Genomic DNA, 15846 nt, shown 5'->3' with positions numbered 1-15846 from the left:
CACGACCTCTGTTCTCCCAGAGCCAAAAGATGCACCAAGGAATGCAGAATGCACATGTAGGGTGGTTTGGGTGTGTCTAGGTGGAACTGAATGTCCATGCAAATCCACGTACTTTTAAATCTTTCTAAATGTTAATGGTGCCAAGATTCACATCCGGTTCCGAAGACAAGAATTCCCATATAAAAAGCTCATCTCCCCACCCCCCCAAAAAAATCTCTTGCTCCGAGGTCTCCACTTGGACCCTGGAAACAGTATCTCTTGCATTCCGCTTGAGTAGAATATCCAAGGTTTCTAGAAAGTATATCTGTGCCTTTGCATTGCCAATCGACTCTTAGATGATCTGGGTCTTTCTTAATTTCTAGAATTGCTAATTATTACAGCAACGCTGGCTACCAATTCAGGGCAGGGTAAAATTCAGAAGAGAAGGGTCTAAAAGGATGTTCTGAATAAGGAAAAGAGAACTGAAATGTTTTTGACAGGGTGGCTGATGAGAGGCTCAGCGACTGAGCTGTCAGTGCCCAGAGCCTCCCTGCATGGGCCGCAGGTGGCAGGGGGTCAGAGGGAGTCTGGGGGCCAGCACTCTCCCAGGACGGCATGCCATGTCCTCTTTAGGCATGGAACGCACGGGGCCCCGTGGGGAGTATCCTTTCTTCTCCACTGACAGAGGTGGCTTCACAGGAAGCCACAGCAGCGTGCCTACGTGGAGAGCCTGTTAGAAAGCGTATCCTGGCGCAGGAAATCTGAGGTGGGGCCGGCATTCCTAAGTAGTGCCTGGCTGCGTCCATGCGCCACGCTGGGTGTGTCCAGGGTCCAGACCAGACAGCAGCATTGCACACGTAGACCGAGCGCCTCTCAGACGTTGCCTCTATCAGCCCCCTCCCCCTGCCCGGGTCATTTAGGACACTGTGTCCAGGCACATCCTGTTCAGACTCTCCGCTCCCTATCTTCACCACGAGCTCTCCCCACACAACCCCTCCCTTGCCAATATGGCTTTTGTTCTTATTCATTGTTTTGCAAGAAGTACCCACTTCATCTCTTCCTGGGGCAGCTCAGAGGCATTCCTGATCTACTGTGCTTCTGATGTTTAAGCCGTTTTCTGTCTTATTTCCCAAAACTTAGAATTCACATTTATTTTTCAAAACAACTCCTGTTGGTTCGACAGCACTTGGTAGGATGTCCAGCCAGCTTACAGTGATAGCAGAGTTACCACCCTTTGCCCTGTGTCTGCCGAGGCCCTCCCAGCCCCCGACCTTTCCCTCCCCATCCTGGAGGGAGCCTCTGAGTCCAGCGGGGCGGGGCTCTGGACGAGGTAGCTCCCGGGAGAGGGGCACCCAAGGACCGGACCTCGGGGCAATGTTCATCAGTTGCGGAAGGAATTAACAATTAAGCCCCCAAGTCAGACTCCTTCCACAGTTGGGAAGTTAGACCCACAGTTGGAAGTGGTTACACATCTTGGGAGCAACTGAGGTGGCTTTCATTGAGCAAGGAGGACAGAAGATGCCCCATGCCCGTCCTGGACCATAAAGCCACGATGGGCTGAAATTGAGTCCTGGCCGGAAGTTGGGGGATCCGGCAACGGAGGGGCATCCTGGGGGTCCTATGAAGAATAGGTTCAAATTCACTCCATTCCAAGATGCCCTTGATTCCCTGATGATGATGATAACCCGGAGGTCTTGCTTTCCTAGGCCTAGAGACTGGCAGCTCTCCGTCCCCTGGGTTGTAGCAGTGAGGGCCTCAGGTCGGAAGGCAGGGAGGTCGGCCACTGTGGGGGAGGCCAATAAGGGATAACAGAGCACAGGACAGCCCGAGGGAGAGGGCCCGGCTAAGTCAGACCTCTCCTGACCTGGCCTGACTCTTCCTCTCAGACCACCTCTCCTTCATGGCACTTGCCGTAATTTAAAGTGTGTAGGCTTTATTGCTCATTTACTTAGTTCTCTTGTCAACTTGTGTACACTCTCAGTTCCCCACTTTACACCCATGGCCCAGCACAGTGCTCAGCCCAGAGAAAACATTCGGTGGAGAAGGAAGGAAGGAACGAATGAGTGAATTTGCAAGGGGAGAGGGCGGGTAGAGTATCTCCAAGAGCCCTGTGGCTGTCGTGTTTGGGGGGATCGGCGAGCTCGGAGCCCTGTCACTGGCGCAGCCGAGGGAAAGGCTTTCCCTGACCACTCCAAGCTGGGAGGCACACAGCACAGGATCCTCCGTCCTTCCAGAGCCTGGGAGGGAGCGGTTTCCGCGTGGGTGCGCGGACATAGGAGCCCATGCGTGTCAGATTCAGGCATGCTCAAGCGGGTGGTAGGCCTTTCCACTTTGCATGGATCCTCACATCTTTGGTCTCATTTGGCTGCGAGTCCTTCTCCGCCCAGGGATGAAGGACATCCAGACAAGCTCAGTTGAGTGGATGCAGCGTGGTCCGTGACAGCGGACACTTTCTGCACCTCGAGCTTCCTGACCCTGGTGCTGGGCAGCATGCCCTCCGTGGACGTTGGGATGGTGAGCTCAGTGACAGGCGCTGCTGCAGGGGGCCGTGGGGAGAGCAGGGTGCAGGAATATTGCTCTATGGAATGGTACCAATGGGAATTCAGACTTGACATGAGAAACTCGTGGAGAATTTAGCTGATGCTCCTGAGAGTCTTGGAGCTGCAGTTGGAAAGCATGGCATCCTAGAGACCGTGACGTTGAAGGCCTAGACCAGGCCAGCTGATCATCTTCGAGGGTGGTAGGCAGGCTCTTCAGGTGGGTGTTCAGTGGGAGAACACTGGCCATCTTTACTAAGGAGTTGACAAGAAGGCTCAAGGTCTGTCTCTGAGTTGTGTTGAGCAATAAAATCCAGGGTGGACCCGAGGGCTTCGAGCATGGGCAGTGGTTGGTGGAGGCTTTTAGTACTCTTCTGTTCAGGGGACGCAGACAGAGGACCCCACAGAGCAGCTCACATACTCCTCATCCCAGGTCCTCAGGAGGGCATTTGTAGCTTGAGAACGTTCCAGAGCTCATGTCCCAAAGGGGAATACCGAAGCTCAGGTCTGAGATTTGTTCAGTCTCTAAGAGACGTCTGGAACACATGCTCTGGCCTAATAAAGTAAATACTTCTGTTCATCCTGGAGATCTGACATTCCAGTTCCTGGTACTTAGAGCTCTTGTAGATGTTGGAATTTGTAAGACTCCCTCTGTAGGCCATGCAAGATGTAAGATGCTGATGGGAAAACACACACACACACATACACACACCACACACAACCCACCTCACATCACACACACAAACACATCACATCACATGCTGTCACACACACACACCCCACATCCCACCACACGCACATGCACCACATCACACACAGGGCTGGAATCTCCATGTTGAAGATTGGTTGTGGCTTGTAGAGGGAGGCCTGCCTCACCTCCTGGGACAGGATCCCCAAGCCATGGCTCATGGTCGAGGAAGTGTCAAAATTGGGAGTTATCAGACCTATGAGTCCCAGCTCCAAAAGCAAAACAGCACTACTAAATTTTAAGCAGGTTATGAAGAACTCATTCCTATAACTAAGTCCAGTTCATATCCTAAATCTAGGACAGAAAGTCTGTTAGATCAATATAAAATCATTTCAACCATTGATTTATATCCAGGGATTTGGCAAGTGCCTTTAAGATCAAAATTAAAAATAGCCTATGAAACACCAGATGGAGAATGGGCGTTTATGCTTTACCCTGGAGTCCTTGGACTGAGGGGTCCCCCTGCCCTTTCCAGACAACTGGCAAATGAATTACTGTGTGAACCAGGGACACCTGCCAAGCCCCCTATTCACATCCCAGTTGTAAGTAATACAAAATATAAATGTGGCTGCCCATCTAGATGTCGCCCTTTGGCATTCAGGGTAATCCCTAAAACCGATGGCTTCGCATGGGGCTGGATTTATAAACACCAAATATTCAAAATGGTGGGATTTTAAAATGAGCCCCACTATAGATAAACATTGAAGCCGTGAAAAAATATGGCAAATACCTAGAAACATATTGTGAGGGCATGAAAGGATTTTAAATGTGTTTACTTTTACACTGTGGAACTCAAACTGTCTCACAAAATGATAACCAAGACATCCAAAAGGCTTCGAGGTGTTGGTTTGGGATTTTCAGATTTTTTTGAATTCTTCAAAATGGTGACTGATGCATCAGATACTGGAGTCGGTAAAGGGCTATTGTGGGGACACAAGAAACGTGGGACTCAAACGATCCCCCTTATAGAAAGTTGTATGCACAGGAAAGGAATTTATCATCTCTAGAAAAAGAACATTGAGTAGTCGTGGTGGTCTTAGGTAGACTCTGGCCAGAGAGTTTTGAGCCAGCGTTCACTGTGCACCCGTCAAGGCTGCGCGTGCAGGAGGGCTAGCAGGGGACACGGAGGTGGCCAGACAACACGGCGTCCATCTACACACGAGCAGCAGAACCATGCCAGGAACAGCGAAGATTCTGGCTGACGCGCTAGCACGAGAAGCAGAGGGAGTCCCCAGGTGACCATCCTGTTTAGTCACTGAAACCTAACTTAGAAGGGAATGGAACAGATGTGGCGAAATGCACTTTTGTGTCAAGTTGGAATGGTCTGTTATCTGGGGAGTGTTGCTTGTGCAGTAAGGTTTGGCTCAGCGTGCATCAGAAGCTAACCTTGTCCGGGGTCCCTTGAGTATCAGTGCCTACGAGCTGGGCGGTCTGCTGGGCAGGCCGAGGGTGACGAGGGTGACAGGGATCCCCCGTGCCGCTGTGTAAGTCACCTGTCATGCCGATGGGGGAGGCGGGGCTGATCCAGAAGGGGCCAGAGGAGGGCCATTCTGATTGTCACTTCCTGCTCACATTATCCTGCTGTCAACAGTCCAAAAGGAAGATTTCCTAGTCCAAAGTCCAAGTCCATCCTTTACCTAAAATACTGAGATCAAGGGTGAGCAAGCAATGCCTTGGAACCCGTTAGGATTGTCCAGGCAGAGAACTCCCTCCCTTAGCCACTCACTTCATTAAAGAGTTGGCCGAATAAAGACTTAGGAAGGCCTCTTCCCTCCATCCCTCCTCCTTCTGCTAACCACTGGGTCTCATAGAGGGCAGAGAGGGGAGGGGAGGGGAGAGATGGGGAGGGAAGGTGTGTTTGCAAGGTCCTCCTCCCCCTCGGAAGCCCCTCTCCCTTTAGCTCACCTGGATCCATGTTGCATGATGGGGCCCAGCATGGAACCTAACCCAGTCCTGCTCCCCGTGATCACACCTCCTCGGGACTGCCTCCCCCACCATTCCGGAAGCCTGAGGGCTGCTTCCGACACCTGGAGTTTCTGCTTCGTACTGAAGTACTTAACACAGAGTGTCACGGGCTCACTTCACCCGGGATCCCTGGATTCGGGGAATGTTCTCCCCGACTTCCGAGGCCCAGGACCTAGCTTGACATCTGGTGTTGAGTAGGCACCTTTAAAAGGCGTATTGACCATAGAAGGTAAAACATCTAGAGGGACCCATTGTCAACTCTGGACTCTGGGTGATGATGAGTCGTCAGTGTAGGCTTATCGACGGTGACAAATGTGCTGCTCTGTGGGGGGGACGTTAGTAGCGGGGACAGCTGCGTGGGGGGGTGTCGGGGGTGCACAGGGACTCTCTGTACCCTTTGCCGTGGGCCCAAAGGTGCTCTAAAAAAGAAAATCTACTTGTTTTGAGTAGAGAGCTGGCTGCTGGAGTTGCACATGCTCTCAGCAGATGGTGCACTACTGTTGTAGAGGACGACATTTGGGATAACACGTTCTTTGTGCTTCCTTGTGCAGGGCGTGAAGAAGTTCGATGTGCCCTGCGGAGGGAGAGACTGCAGTGGGGGCTGCCAGTGTTACCCCGAGAAGGGGGGACGGGTAAGTCATAGCGTCGTGGAAAGTCTTCCGTAGCTTCTGTTCCAGACAAAAGTGCCTTCCATCTCCTGACGGAGTCAATCCCATGCTTTCCTGAGAAATTTAATACGGACGTACTCTTCCGTATCAGAACAAATGATAACATAACGCAAAATTTGGTCCAGGTATACCACGCTCTGAATAGAGAACGGTAACTTTCTTACATGTCTCTTGTTCATCGTTGGGAATAGATATGTATATATAATGCAACTGCGTTTTATAGGTAACCATATATTCTGTAAAAATATTACATAAAGAAAGCATGGTTGTGTCTACCCCCCACTACAGATATTCCGACCAGAGGGCACGAGCCTCCTGCCATGGAGAATCAGTCTCACTTTCCAAATTAGTACTCCTCCCCCCAAATGTCCTTTATGTATCGAATTTCATCAGATAGGTCGGAGAGAAAGGTCAGTCCCCATCGTGGCCTGCGCACCTGGCACCACCTGCGTTACGGCCTGATACTGGGTTTAATGTGTTCAAAGTGACGGGCTTTCCTGTTGCCAGTGAAGCTGATGTTTGGGTCGTGGCTTTACTGATTTTAAAAAGACATTGTTTCTATTTCTCTGTGTAAGCCCACTTCATATGGGGAGCAGTATTTCGTTTTATGACACAGTCTTTTGAGTCTTCGTGCCTTGGGATCCCACTTCCCTAGGGGACTCCTGCTCGTCCAGGGCCAGATTGGGAGAGGTGGTTGGGAGGTGTTGGCCTGCGCCCCCTGTCCCTGTCGCTTCAGAAATTACAGCACCCCGTGGGTGTTCCAAATGCGCCTCACCAGCCCGAATCCTGTGGTCAGTGTTTACGGTCCCCATTCCCACCCTGCAGGAGGAGGACTCGTCTCGGTGGAGCTTGGCCTCTTGGGCATGATGTCACACACCCTCTCCTACTTGAGTCCCCTCCGGAAGCCAAATAAGTAAAACTCGCGATAAGAAACCCCTTTACAGATGTGGCGGTCTCCCTCCCTGCCGTGTGACTGCCCAACCGTCCTTTCCATGCCGAGATCACCCCTGAGGAGGCTTCGGTCCCCACGTGCTGGGACCTTCCTGAGCCACAGTCCTCAGGACAGCGCTAGTTGTTGATGTCGTCAAGGTTCCTCTGCCTGGAAGGGGGACGTTATGCTCTAAGAATTGCTGATTGAAGGTTATGCATCAGCATTTCTCAAGGATTGAGTATTTTTTAAATATATGGAAGCCATTTGGTGAGATTTAAAATCCCCCGAGGACCCTTGCTATAGATTTTCCCAGCGAAGCTTCTGGAGTAGGGATGACAATGCCTCACTGCTGAGCTCTCCCCTCCCCGAGCGCTGGGCAGCCCAGCCTTATATGGGCATGAGGAAGATAAATTAGTGGTTTACAAATATCTGTGGGACTCGCCAGGGTGGGAGGGAATTCAGCTCCAGAGAGACTCTGCATTCTTCTCCATGTGATCAGCCAAACAGAACACAAACAGAGCACAAGGTTACTGGGTCTATTCTTTGTCACTTTTTTTATGATTATTTAATGCAGAACTGATCTGTTAACATTTCCCGTAATGGTTTTATGTGAATTTTGTTCTTCAGTAAAGATGGTTCACTCTGATTATTTTTTTTCATTCAAGGATAATTAACGTACAGTGTTATGTTAGTTTCGGGTCTACAATGTAATGATTCAACAATTGTGTACATTCCTCTGTGCTCATCAAGATAAGTGTGCCTTCATTCCCCTTTATCTGTCTCCTCCCTCCCCCCACTTCTCTGGCAACCAGCAGTTTGTTCTCTGTATTTAAGAGTCTGGTGTTTTGTTTATCTCTCTTCTTCTTTGTTTGTTCGTTTTGTTTCTTAATTTCCACATATGAGTGAGACCATATGGTATTTGTCTTTCTCCAGCTGACTTATTTCACTTAGCATTATATTTTATTTTAATAGATGATGCCATCTACATAGTTATGTACTCTTATAATGCCAGGGGTCTTCTCAGAGCGGTTATTAGGAGGGAGATTTCTAAGGGTCCCTAGGTCTTCCTAGTTCAGTAAGTTTGCATGGAGCTCTTTGTTTCCTCTCGGCCCTCATTAACACATAGCCTGAGACCTTTTCTCTACGTTGCCGAGTAAAGTAGATAATGGACACCTTCCGGTGAATTTGGTTAACGCAAGAAATCCAGAACCCCGTGTGGTTTGACTTGCCTCTCATCCTTCAGCCAGGTAATGATGACATTGAGCTGAGATGTGGCGGCTGTCTGAGTGGTTGGTTCAGGGACAGAGCCGCATGCTGGCCCCCTTTGGGGCCCGGCCTGTAGGCTCCAGCAGGGGCAGCGTGCAGGGGGCCAGGGGCCCCCTGCTGTGTTTGCCTCGCTCCGCACTGCCCAGCGCCCCACGCTGGCCTGGGCCTCGCAGATACAACTCGGGTTGTCTTAGCCGGGAGCCCTGGGGCTGCCCTGGGGACCCAGGTGTACCACTGGGTATCAGTCACCAAGATGATAGAAATGCTGACCGTGAGTGGTAAGGAAAGGCCTCTGGAAGAGAGAGAAATGGCACCATGTATCATTGCATTACCGGGGATATCTGCTATTAGGACGCTTGGGTCTACTTCATCCAAATGCTTATTAAGATACAGTATCCATATCAGTTTCTCAAGCCCAATATGTGTACATTAAACATTTGTTAATTAACAGATTTACCCAGATGTGTCCCTGTAGACGGCAGGGCTATTTCCGTCCTACTCTTGGATTGATAATATTTTTTAAAAGTAATGTAATGCATAAAAATAGCAGCTGGACAGATTCTGCCGTTAAGAGAGCTGAGCGCAGAGTTTGCTCTTTCCCACAGCTTCCCCAGGGTGCCTTGCCACAGATTTTCCCCACGGAGCTTCTGGAGCAGGGACGGCAATGCCTCACTGCTGAGCTCTCCGCTCCCCGAGCACTGGGCAGCCCAGCCTTATATGGACACGGGGTAGAGTTCACTCGCTCCTCACCATGGTGACAGCCGACATCAGAAACTCTATGTTACTGGATAACTTTTGGGCCTGAAGCAGAAATCACAAATGTGCTCTGGATTCTGATTCCAAATGAATTCCCATGTTACCGAATGTGTGAAACGGCTCAGTATGAAACGCTCAGTGTGAAACGTCTTCTCCAGCCCTAAGTGGTGGGCAGTGGGTTGTTGCAGGGGGAGGACTGTTCCTCACAGGCGGAGCCATCCCGCCTGTGGGTCGACGGTCCCAGCCGCCGAGGCATGAAGGGCAGGGTCTGTGGCCCCACAGGGTGTGCACTCCTCTCTCCTTGGCCAGAGCTGGAAAGTACAGAGGATGATCTAGACCTCATCCCCTAGTTCACACGGGAGGGAAGGAGGACACCGACACGGCGGGTAAATGACCTGCTCCAATGCGGTCCCGAATAAAACTCAAGTTTTCAGACATTTGGATGAGTTCTTATCCCAGTGCAGTAATATTCTGTGCTTGCGTTCCTCCTCCTATATAAAGGAGACTCGCTGGGGTGGAGGGAAAGGACACGGGCCAGATGAAAGGAGGTCTGGCCCTCTTTCCTCAAGTTATGACCCCCTGGTCAGTTCTCCAACCTTCTCTTCAGTTGTTCAGGGAATTCAACATAACTTTAGGAAATGAACTAATACAGGGACCTGGGTGGCTCAATCGGTTAGGTGTCTGACTCGGTTTCGGCTCAGGTCATGATCTCAGGGCCCTGGGGTCTAACCCCGCATCAGGCTCCCTCCTCAGTGGGGAGTGTCCTTGAGATTCTCTCTGTCCCTGTCCCCCATGTGCTCGCTCTCTCTCTCTCTCTCACTCTCTCTCTCACTCTCTCTCTAAAATAAATAAAATATTTTTGAAAGAAATGAATTCATACTTCATTGCCGTTTGAGGTCTGCATTTAAAATAAACTATTGTGTATATACATTGTAGTAATTAAAACTTGTAAGTCCTAATTTGCCAACATTCCACAGGGTGATAGACGCAAAGGACGTGGGCCAACTGACTTCTCAGACCTTCTCCACCACTAACGGTCTGACGATCGCCAGCCCCAGACAGAGTGGTGTGGCCCTCTGACCTGTCTCTACCCGTTTTACTCTTTCTTTCTTTATATATTCTGTATTTTCCCTTCTTCCATGGGGTGGAAGGCCATTGGATGGAAGGCATCAGAGTTCATTTCTGTTACAGAACTTCTGTGGGAACAGAATGACACCAAGATTAACAGTACAGAAAGTGCAAGGAGGGCAGGCAAAGTGTCTGGTTTCACAGATAGAGACATCTTTGTCTTTGCTTGTTAACTTACCTAAAAGGTCGTGAAATTCTCAGGTTCTTCCAACTGAGGTCAGTTTTAATTCATTATTTCCGTTCCTTAGGCAGGTTCACCTTCCCCCAACCCTTTGGCATTTGACTGTAAATTAAGGACAGATGGGTTATTCCGACTTTTTAATGGCGTCAACCTTCACAGGGCACTGTTTCCCTGGGCAGTCAGATATCTTAGAAATTGATAAATACCAGACCCTGTTTGAGCCCAAATTTTTGGGAATTGTTGAGATGGTCAGGCTGCAGTGGGAGAAAGGGAACCCACAACTTTGACTGGTTCCCAGAGCTCTGTGCTCAGCCCCTGCGTGAGTGTATGGGCGTCTCCCCATCACTCGGCACTCAGCCAGCCACACTTGCGCCCCCGCCCCCCCCGCCGCCCTGCCGTGGGCCTGACAGCGGGAGCCACAGGTCCGGAGACGAGCATCTCACATGCGAGGTGACCATAGCCTGCGACAAGCTGTGTGTAGCTGTTGTGTTCTTTCGGGCAGCTAAGAGTTTCCCACAGTCTGTGGGTCCCTGGACCTGAGTCAAAGTATGAGTAAATAATTCTTAACCTCACAAGATTCCTTAAATTCAACAACGTAAATCAAAGCAAAAGAAACCAGAGAGATGCCGAGTGAATGGGGAAGCAGGGAAGAGTGGACAGAGGACTCTGGGAGGTGGGTGGAGGCAGGTGAATGGGCACGCAGAGAGACTCATTGTGTTTGGCACTTGCCGTCGGCTCAGAAGGGCAGCGCCCAAGAGATGAGAAAGAAGCCGAGGCCTGGCCCCGGGGAGAGAGGGAGAGGGGCCCCGAGCCGCTAAGAACGCACGCAGTCGGCAAGGTCTTCCCTCCACGGTGAGCTGCAGTCTTGCTCGGGAGCGGACCTTCTCTTCTCTGTTGCCATCATAAACCTCACCCTTCCACGCGAATAGCCAAGATTTCAAAATAAAATGGAAATGGCTCGCTACAGATCTGACAACCGGGGAGAGCCCTGCACGCCACGGGGAGCCTCTGTTCAGATGTGCTGTGTGTGGTCCACGCTGCCACGGCTTGCCACGGCAATGTGGCGGCGCCCTCTGTTATCTGAAGAGCCTCGCTCCTGGTGGGTGGGAACATCGGTGCTGCCGTGGCAGACCTCTGCCCAGACCTTCTTCCGGGCACACGCTTTCTCCTGGTGCACTCGGCACACCTCACAGAAGCCAGCTCCAGCATTTCATGTGCTATCACAGCCCGGAAAGGACAACAACTCACCCAGAAAGAGCAGAGACATCACCTGCGTGCTGGGCTCTTACAACCCCTGTCCACACATAGCTCTCACCTGCTCCCAGAATCGTGTGGTCATTTTCACTGTGCATTGGGCACAGCGCTGGTTCTGGCTCATCTGGTGCCGCGGGGGCTGCAGCAGCTCGCCTACTTGGTCAGTCTCTGCAGTGAAGGTGGTATCCCAGCAGGTGTAGACAGTGTCCACCTAGCTTGTAGATCACATGTAGCGATGCGCTTTTAAAGATTTCTGTTTATTTATTTATGAGGGGGGAGGGGCAGAGGGAGAGGGACAAGCAGACCTCCCCGCTGAGCACAGAGCCCAACTCAGAGCTCAATCCCAGGACCCTGAGATCATGACCTGAGTTGCAACCAAGAGTAGGATCTCAACCGACTGAGCCACCCTTGTGCCCCAGTGATGTGCTTTTAAGAAAACCCCAGCATCGTAAGAAAATCCCAGCTTCCTTTTAGCCGTGGAAGATGACACGCCTTCAACACTCAAATATGCACCGTGTACCATCTACACACAGGGCACTTGTCTAAGAGAAGGGGGTGCACGAGTGAACAGGGGGTGCCTCAAACAGCAGGGGCAAAGGGAGACACTGGTGGGAGGCAAGGTCCAAGAGCAAAAGGTCAGGGACGGTGAGAAGGTTGTGTCCGAGTCCTAGGGAGGTGAGAAGCCGTTTGGCAGACGTCCTTAGAGAAGGCTTGTGACTTATAACCCAAGTCACAGAGCTCATCATGTGGGGAGGTTGGTGAGGTTCATGTTTTGGTGATCCTTCCATTGGGGTCTGGTTCTAGTCAAAGGAAACTAACGGCCATAGCTGGCAACTAGAATTTGAAAACAAATGTATTCGCTTGACACACGCTGATTATACATCCACCGTGTGTCGGCTTCCGTCTGGGCACCAGGAGTACAGAAGTAAACAAAGCAGTCAGTGTCCCGAATCTTTTGGAGATTTCTAGCCCCCTGCTCTCCAAAAGAATTTACTGCAAAGATGGAAATGTTCTATATCTGCACCCCTGTCATGGCTACTTGAGCATTTGAAATGCGGTTCGTGAAATTTTTAATTTTAATTTTAGTTAAAGAAAATTCAAATTAAATAGCTCCCGTGGCTACCAGATTGAAGATCACAGTTCTAGTGAGGATGGAAGTGGAGAGTAGGGGAGAAAAGGAACTCATCGTGAATCTGTAAGAATATTCTGGATATCAAGTCCTAGACAAAAATAAAGCACAAGATAGAGTCAGGGTTTTGTGAAAGTAGGACCTGGTTTTGCAGCCCGCTGGGCTTATGTCTTTACAGAAAGGATGTTATCTCAGAAATGCAGAGACCCATGAGAGGGCACATTGGAAGGGGTGTCTGTGCCAACTGTGATTCGTCGCGCCCTCCACCTTGCCCGCAGCCTCTTGGGGGAAATTTGCGTTTCCAGTGTGAGCTCTGATCAGGGCCTCTCCTTCTGGACACTCTTTGTCCAGTTGCTTTGGTGCAGGAGACCTTGGGTCCTCCAGCCCCGAGCTTTGGAAGAGCAGGCTGTTCTCGCTCTCTTTCTAGCAAGATCAAGTAAGCACTTCCTGAGAGCAAGGCTTTCAGGACGCTGTTGTAGAAACGTGCTAATGGTGCAGCTGGAGAAGAGAGAAGCACTGGCAGGCGCTCTGGCCCACTGTCCACTCTCGCCAGCCCAGTAGGGTAATTATTTCATTTCAGAAGGACCCTTATGACACAAGTCAGGCTTTGATAGAAAACGGGCCAGCTTGGAGCTCATCCAAACGGAAGAATACATGATTAAAATCCTAAAAAGACAAAATTATAATACCGCGTCACTGAATGGACTCAAAGAACATCGTTCTGGACAGAATCTGATGGTTGAAAGTCAATGCTTCGAGAGAAAATGTGTCGTCATTACCATGGAAATCACCGTGTTCTTTACGCCCAGGACAAACTACCCTGGGTTGTTTCCTACCAGTAAAACACACAGTTAACTAAGAGAAGCCACGAAAGTCACTGGTGAAAAGTAATCACAGTGGTTGTGTCAGCCACCAGAGAACGGCCCGAGACACAGCTGCTCATGGCAAGCAGATACTTGACAAATCATGGAGTTAGCAGAGAACACGTTTCCGACGGGAACAGTCCATGTTCGCTGACGAGTAATGAGACATTGACACGTTGGCTGTCTTAGTATCTGAGTGCAGAGGAAGAATTTTAAATGTTTCCTACTGGATTTCTCCATTTCTCCCTCTTCTCACTAACACTACGCACAAACACACCCGAACAGTTGCTTTGGCAGCCTGAGCCACATTCCTTCATAATGAAGAAATCCTACTGTGCTCTTGATCCCAGGTGTGGCTCATGAAGATGGTTGCTTTGGTGCCGCAGACACCACCGATCTTTCCGGAAGGGTCTGTCACTCTGCGGGGGTGGGCACTGTCTCGTTCTGAGAGAACCGCGCATGCAAACAGTCCCCTCAGAATTTATACCTAAACAGACGAAACGTTGAGTAGACATGGTCAGAGCTCGAGCAGAAGAGGGAGCTGCATTGAGAGAAAACTCTTTTTTCTTTTTTTCTGTACTTCGGCAGGTCTCTGTTCTCCCAAGCCCTTGACCATAAACTGTGATCAGATTTTGTGCATGTGTGTGCAGAACCCAAACCATCGGTGAAAGTGTGGTTTTTGTAGAAGCACAGAATTGGCCCTGTGAGGCCGGCCGGCTGGTCGGAGTGGGTGGAGGAGCCCGTGGGAGCTCCCCGTGGATTCTGGGTGGTGGCCAGAGCCAGCAGACCGGCGGGGACACCGGCCATCCACGCCAGCCTCTGGCCTTGGGGGTGGTGACCAAATGATTAAGTGGGCTCTGGTCCAGAGTTGACAGTTGTAGGGAAATGGCCTTTCATGGCTTTAAGGGAACTAGAACATCAGTTCATAGCTGGGATAATGATGATAGCAATGATGTAGGGTCTTGATTGAAAATCTCACACAGACGCCAATGGACTGCTGATAAACTGGGGAAAGAGCAGTGAGCATTTCTGCTGTTCTCCAAACCGAACCAAAGCTCTGCCTTTAGAAATCCTTCGTTTTTCTGACCTCCTGATGGAATGTTTTGACAAGTATAGCATTAAAGCGTTTCCCCTTTCTGTTACAGAAAGAGCACCAGTCTTCAAAGAACTTTGTTTTGTTTTATTCACTTCCAATTCATTCTTAGTAAACAATTGCAGGATTTCTAAAAAGAACAGAGCAAGGTTGTTACCACGCATGATATGCTTTCTAAAAGCCACTCTGAAAATAGAAATGTTTGCTCTGAGTTTGTCTTCTCTCACACGTGGGCAGAGAGTGTCCCAAACGGATTGGTCTTCCTATGGAACGAGCGTGAGCGCCCCACCTGCCCGCGCAGTTCATCTCAAAGTGCTTCCCAGGTGGGCGGTCTTACAGGGGCCAGACGCGCTTGCCCCCACGTACCCTTAAGCAGACTGCTTCTGTAACAAAGAGAAAACCAGTAGAGCGTGTGGCAGTTTTGAAATTACTTTTTATTTTCTTCCAGAGATAGTCAAATAGTAACCAGAGAAAAATGGCAGAAACGACCAGACCCACTGCCTGAGCACATTTTCCGTGCCGAAGGGCCTTTTGAACTTGCCACCTAAATAAGCATATCCCGGGGCTACTCCGGGAAGAAGGGCATCAGGGCCCTCGCATCTCTGCGTTACGGTCTTCCCCCTCAGTCGGAGGGAGTCTCCCTTGTCCTCAGTAGTCACAGACAGAGATGCCATGTACATCACTGGCAGTTGGGTAAGCATAAAATACATTTATTTCTAACCGCTTTCAGTATTTCCAAATTTTCTTAAGAAGCTGCCCGACCTGAGATCCTGAACAGCCTGTGATTCTGAGTCCTCTGGCATCCCACCCAAACTAGTCCATTGTGGTGTAGACAACTAAATCATTCAAGTCGTCCGATGTCTGACTCATATGGGAAGTACAAAGCAGGCCTTCAAAAGGGCATATTCCCCACTGATGGGAAAGGTCAAAATATCCCTGTTCCTTCCCTCTCTGTGTCCAGCCTAAAAGTTTGAATTCTAGAAGAATGGAAGCAGGAAGAGCCGTCCCAGTAACCCACGACAGACCTGTATTGATGACCATTTCCTCCTGAGCCACTGTGAGGACCTTAAAAATCCCACCATAGGAACCAAAGTTTTTGTATCCAAAACACTGCTGGGATGGCTAATTCCTAAAGGATTGGAACCAGAAAGGGCGGGGGGGAGGCAAAACAAAGTGGAAATGAAATGGAAGTCATTAATGCTGGGTAAATAATATCTTTGGCCCCATAGTCCTCAGCTGCCTTGTCAGTGTTGGTGTTTTTTATTAAATTGTTGTCTTTGTGAGGACTGTAACTATTCTTCAAACTTAAAGTCTGTTTTAAATAAAGAAACAGAAGGACAAATGAATT

At 50.0% G+C, this 15846-nt stretch overlaps 1 protein-coding gene across 2 annotated transcripts in view; it reads left to right on the top strand.

Moving 5' to 3' along the window:
* Positions 1 to 15846, top strand: part of COL4A2 (collagen type IV alpha 2 chain) — a 165236-nt gene that overhangs the window by 41559 nt on the left and 107831 nt on the right. For both annotated transcript variants that reach the window (XM_035003053.1, XM_035003052.1), the window contains exon 4: positions 5781 to 5861. In XM_035003053.1, the coding sequence (XP_034858944.1) occupies positions 5781 to 5861 (81 nt within the window). The remainder of the gene's footprint in view (positions 1 to 5780; positions 5862 to 15846) is intronic.

Source organism: Mirounga leonina, unplaced genomic scaffold (assembly GCF_011800145.1).
Source record: "Mirounga leonina isolate KUSES-001 unplaced genomic scaffold, KU_Mleo_1.0 Mir_127, whole genome shotgun sequence".
NCBI classification, from domain to species: Eukaryota; Metazoa; Chordata; class Mammalia; order Carnivora; family Phocidae; genus Mirounga; species Mirounga leonina.
This window is presented reverse-complemented; position numbering and strand designations above follow the sequence as displayed.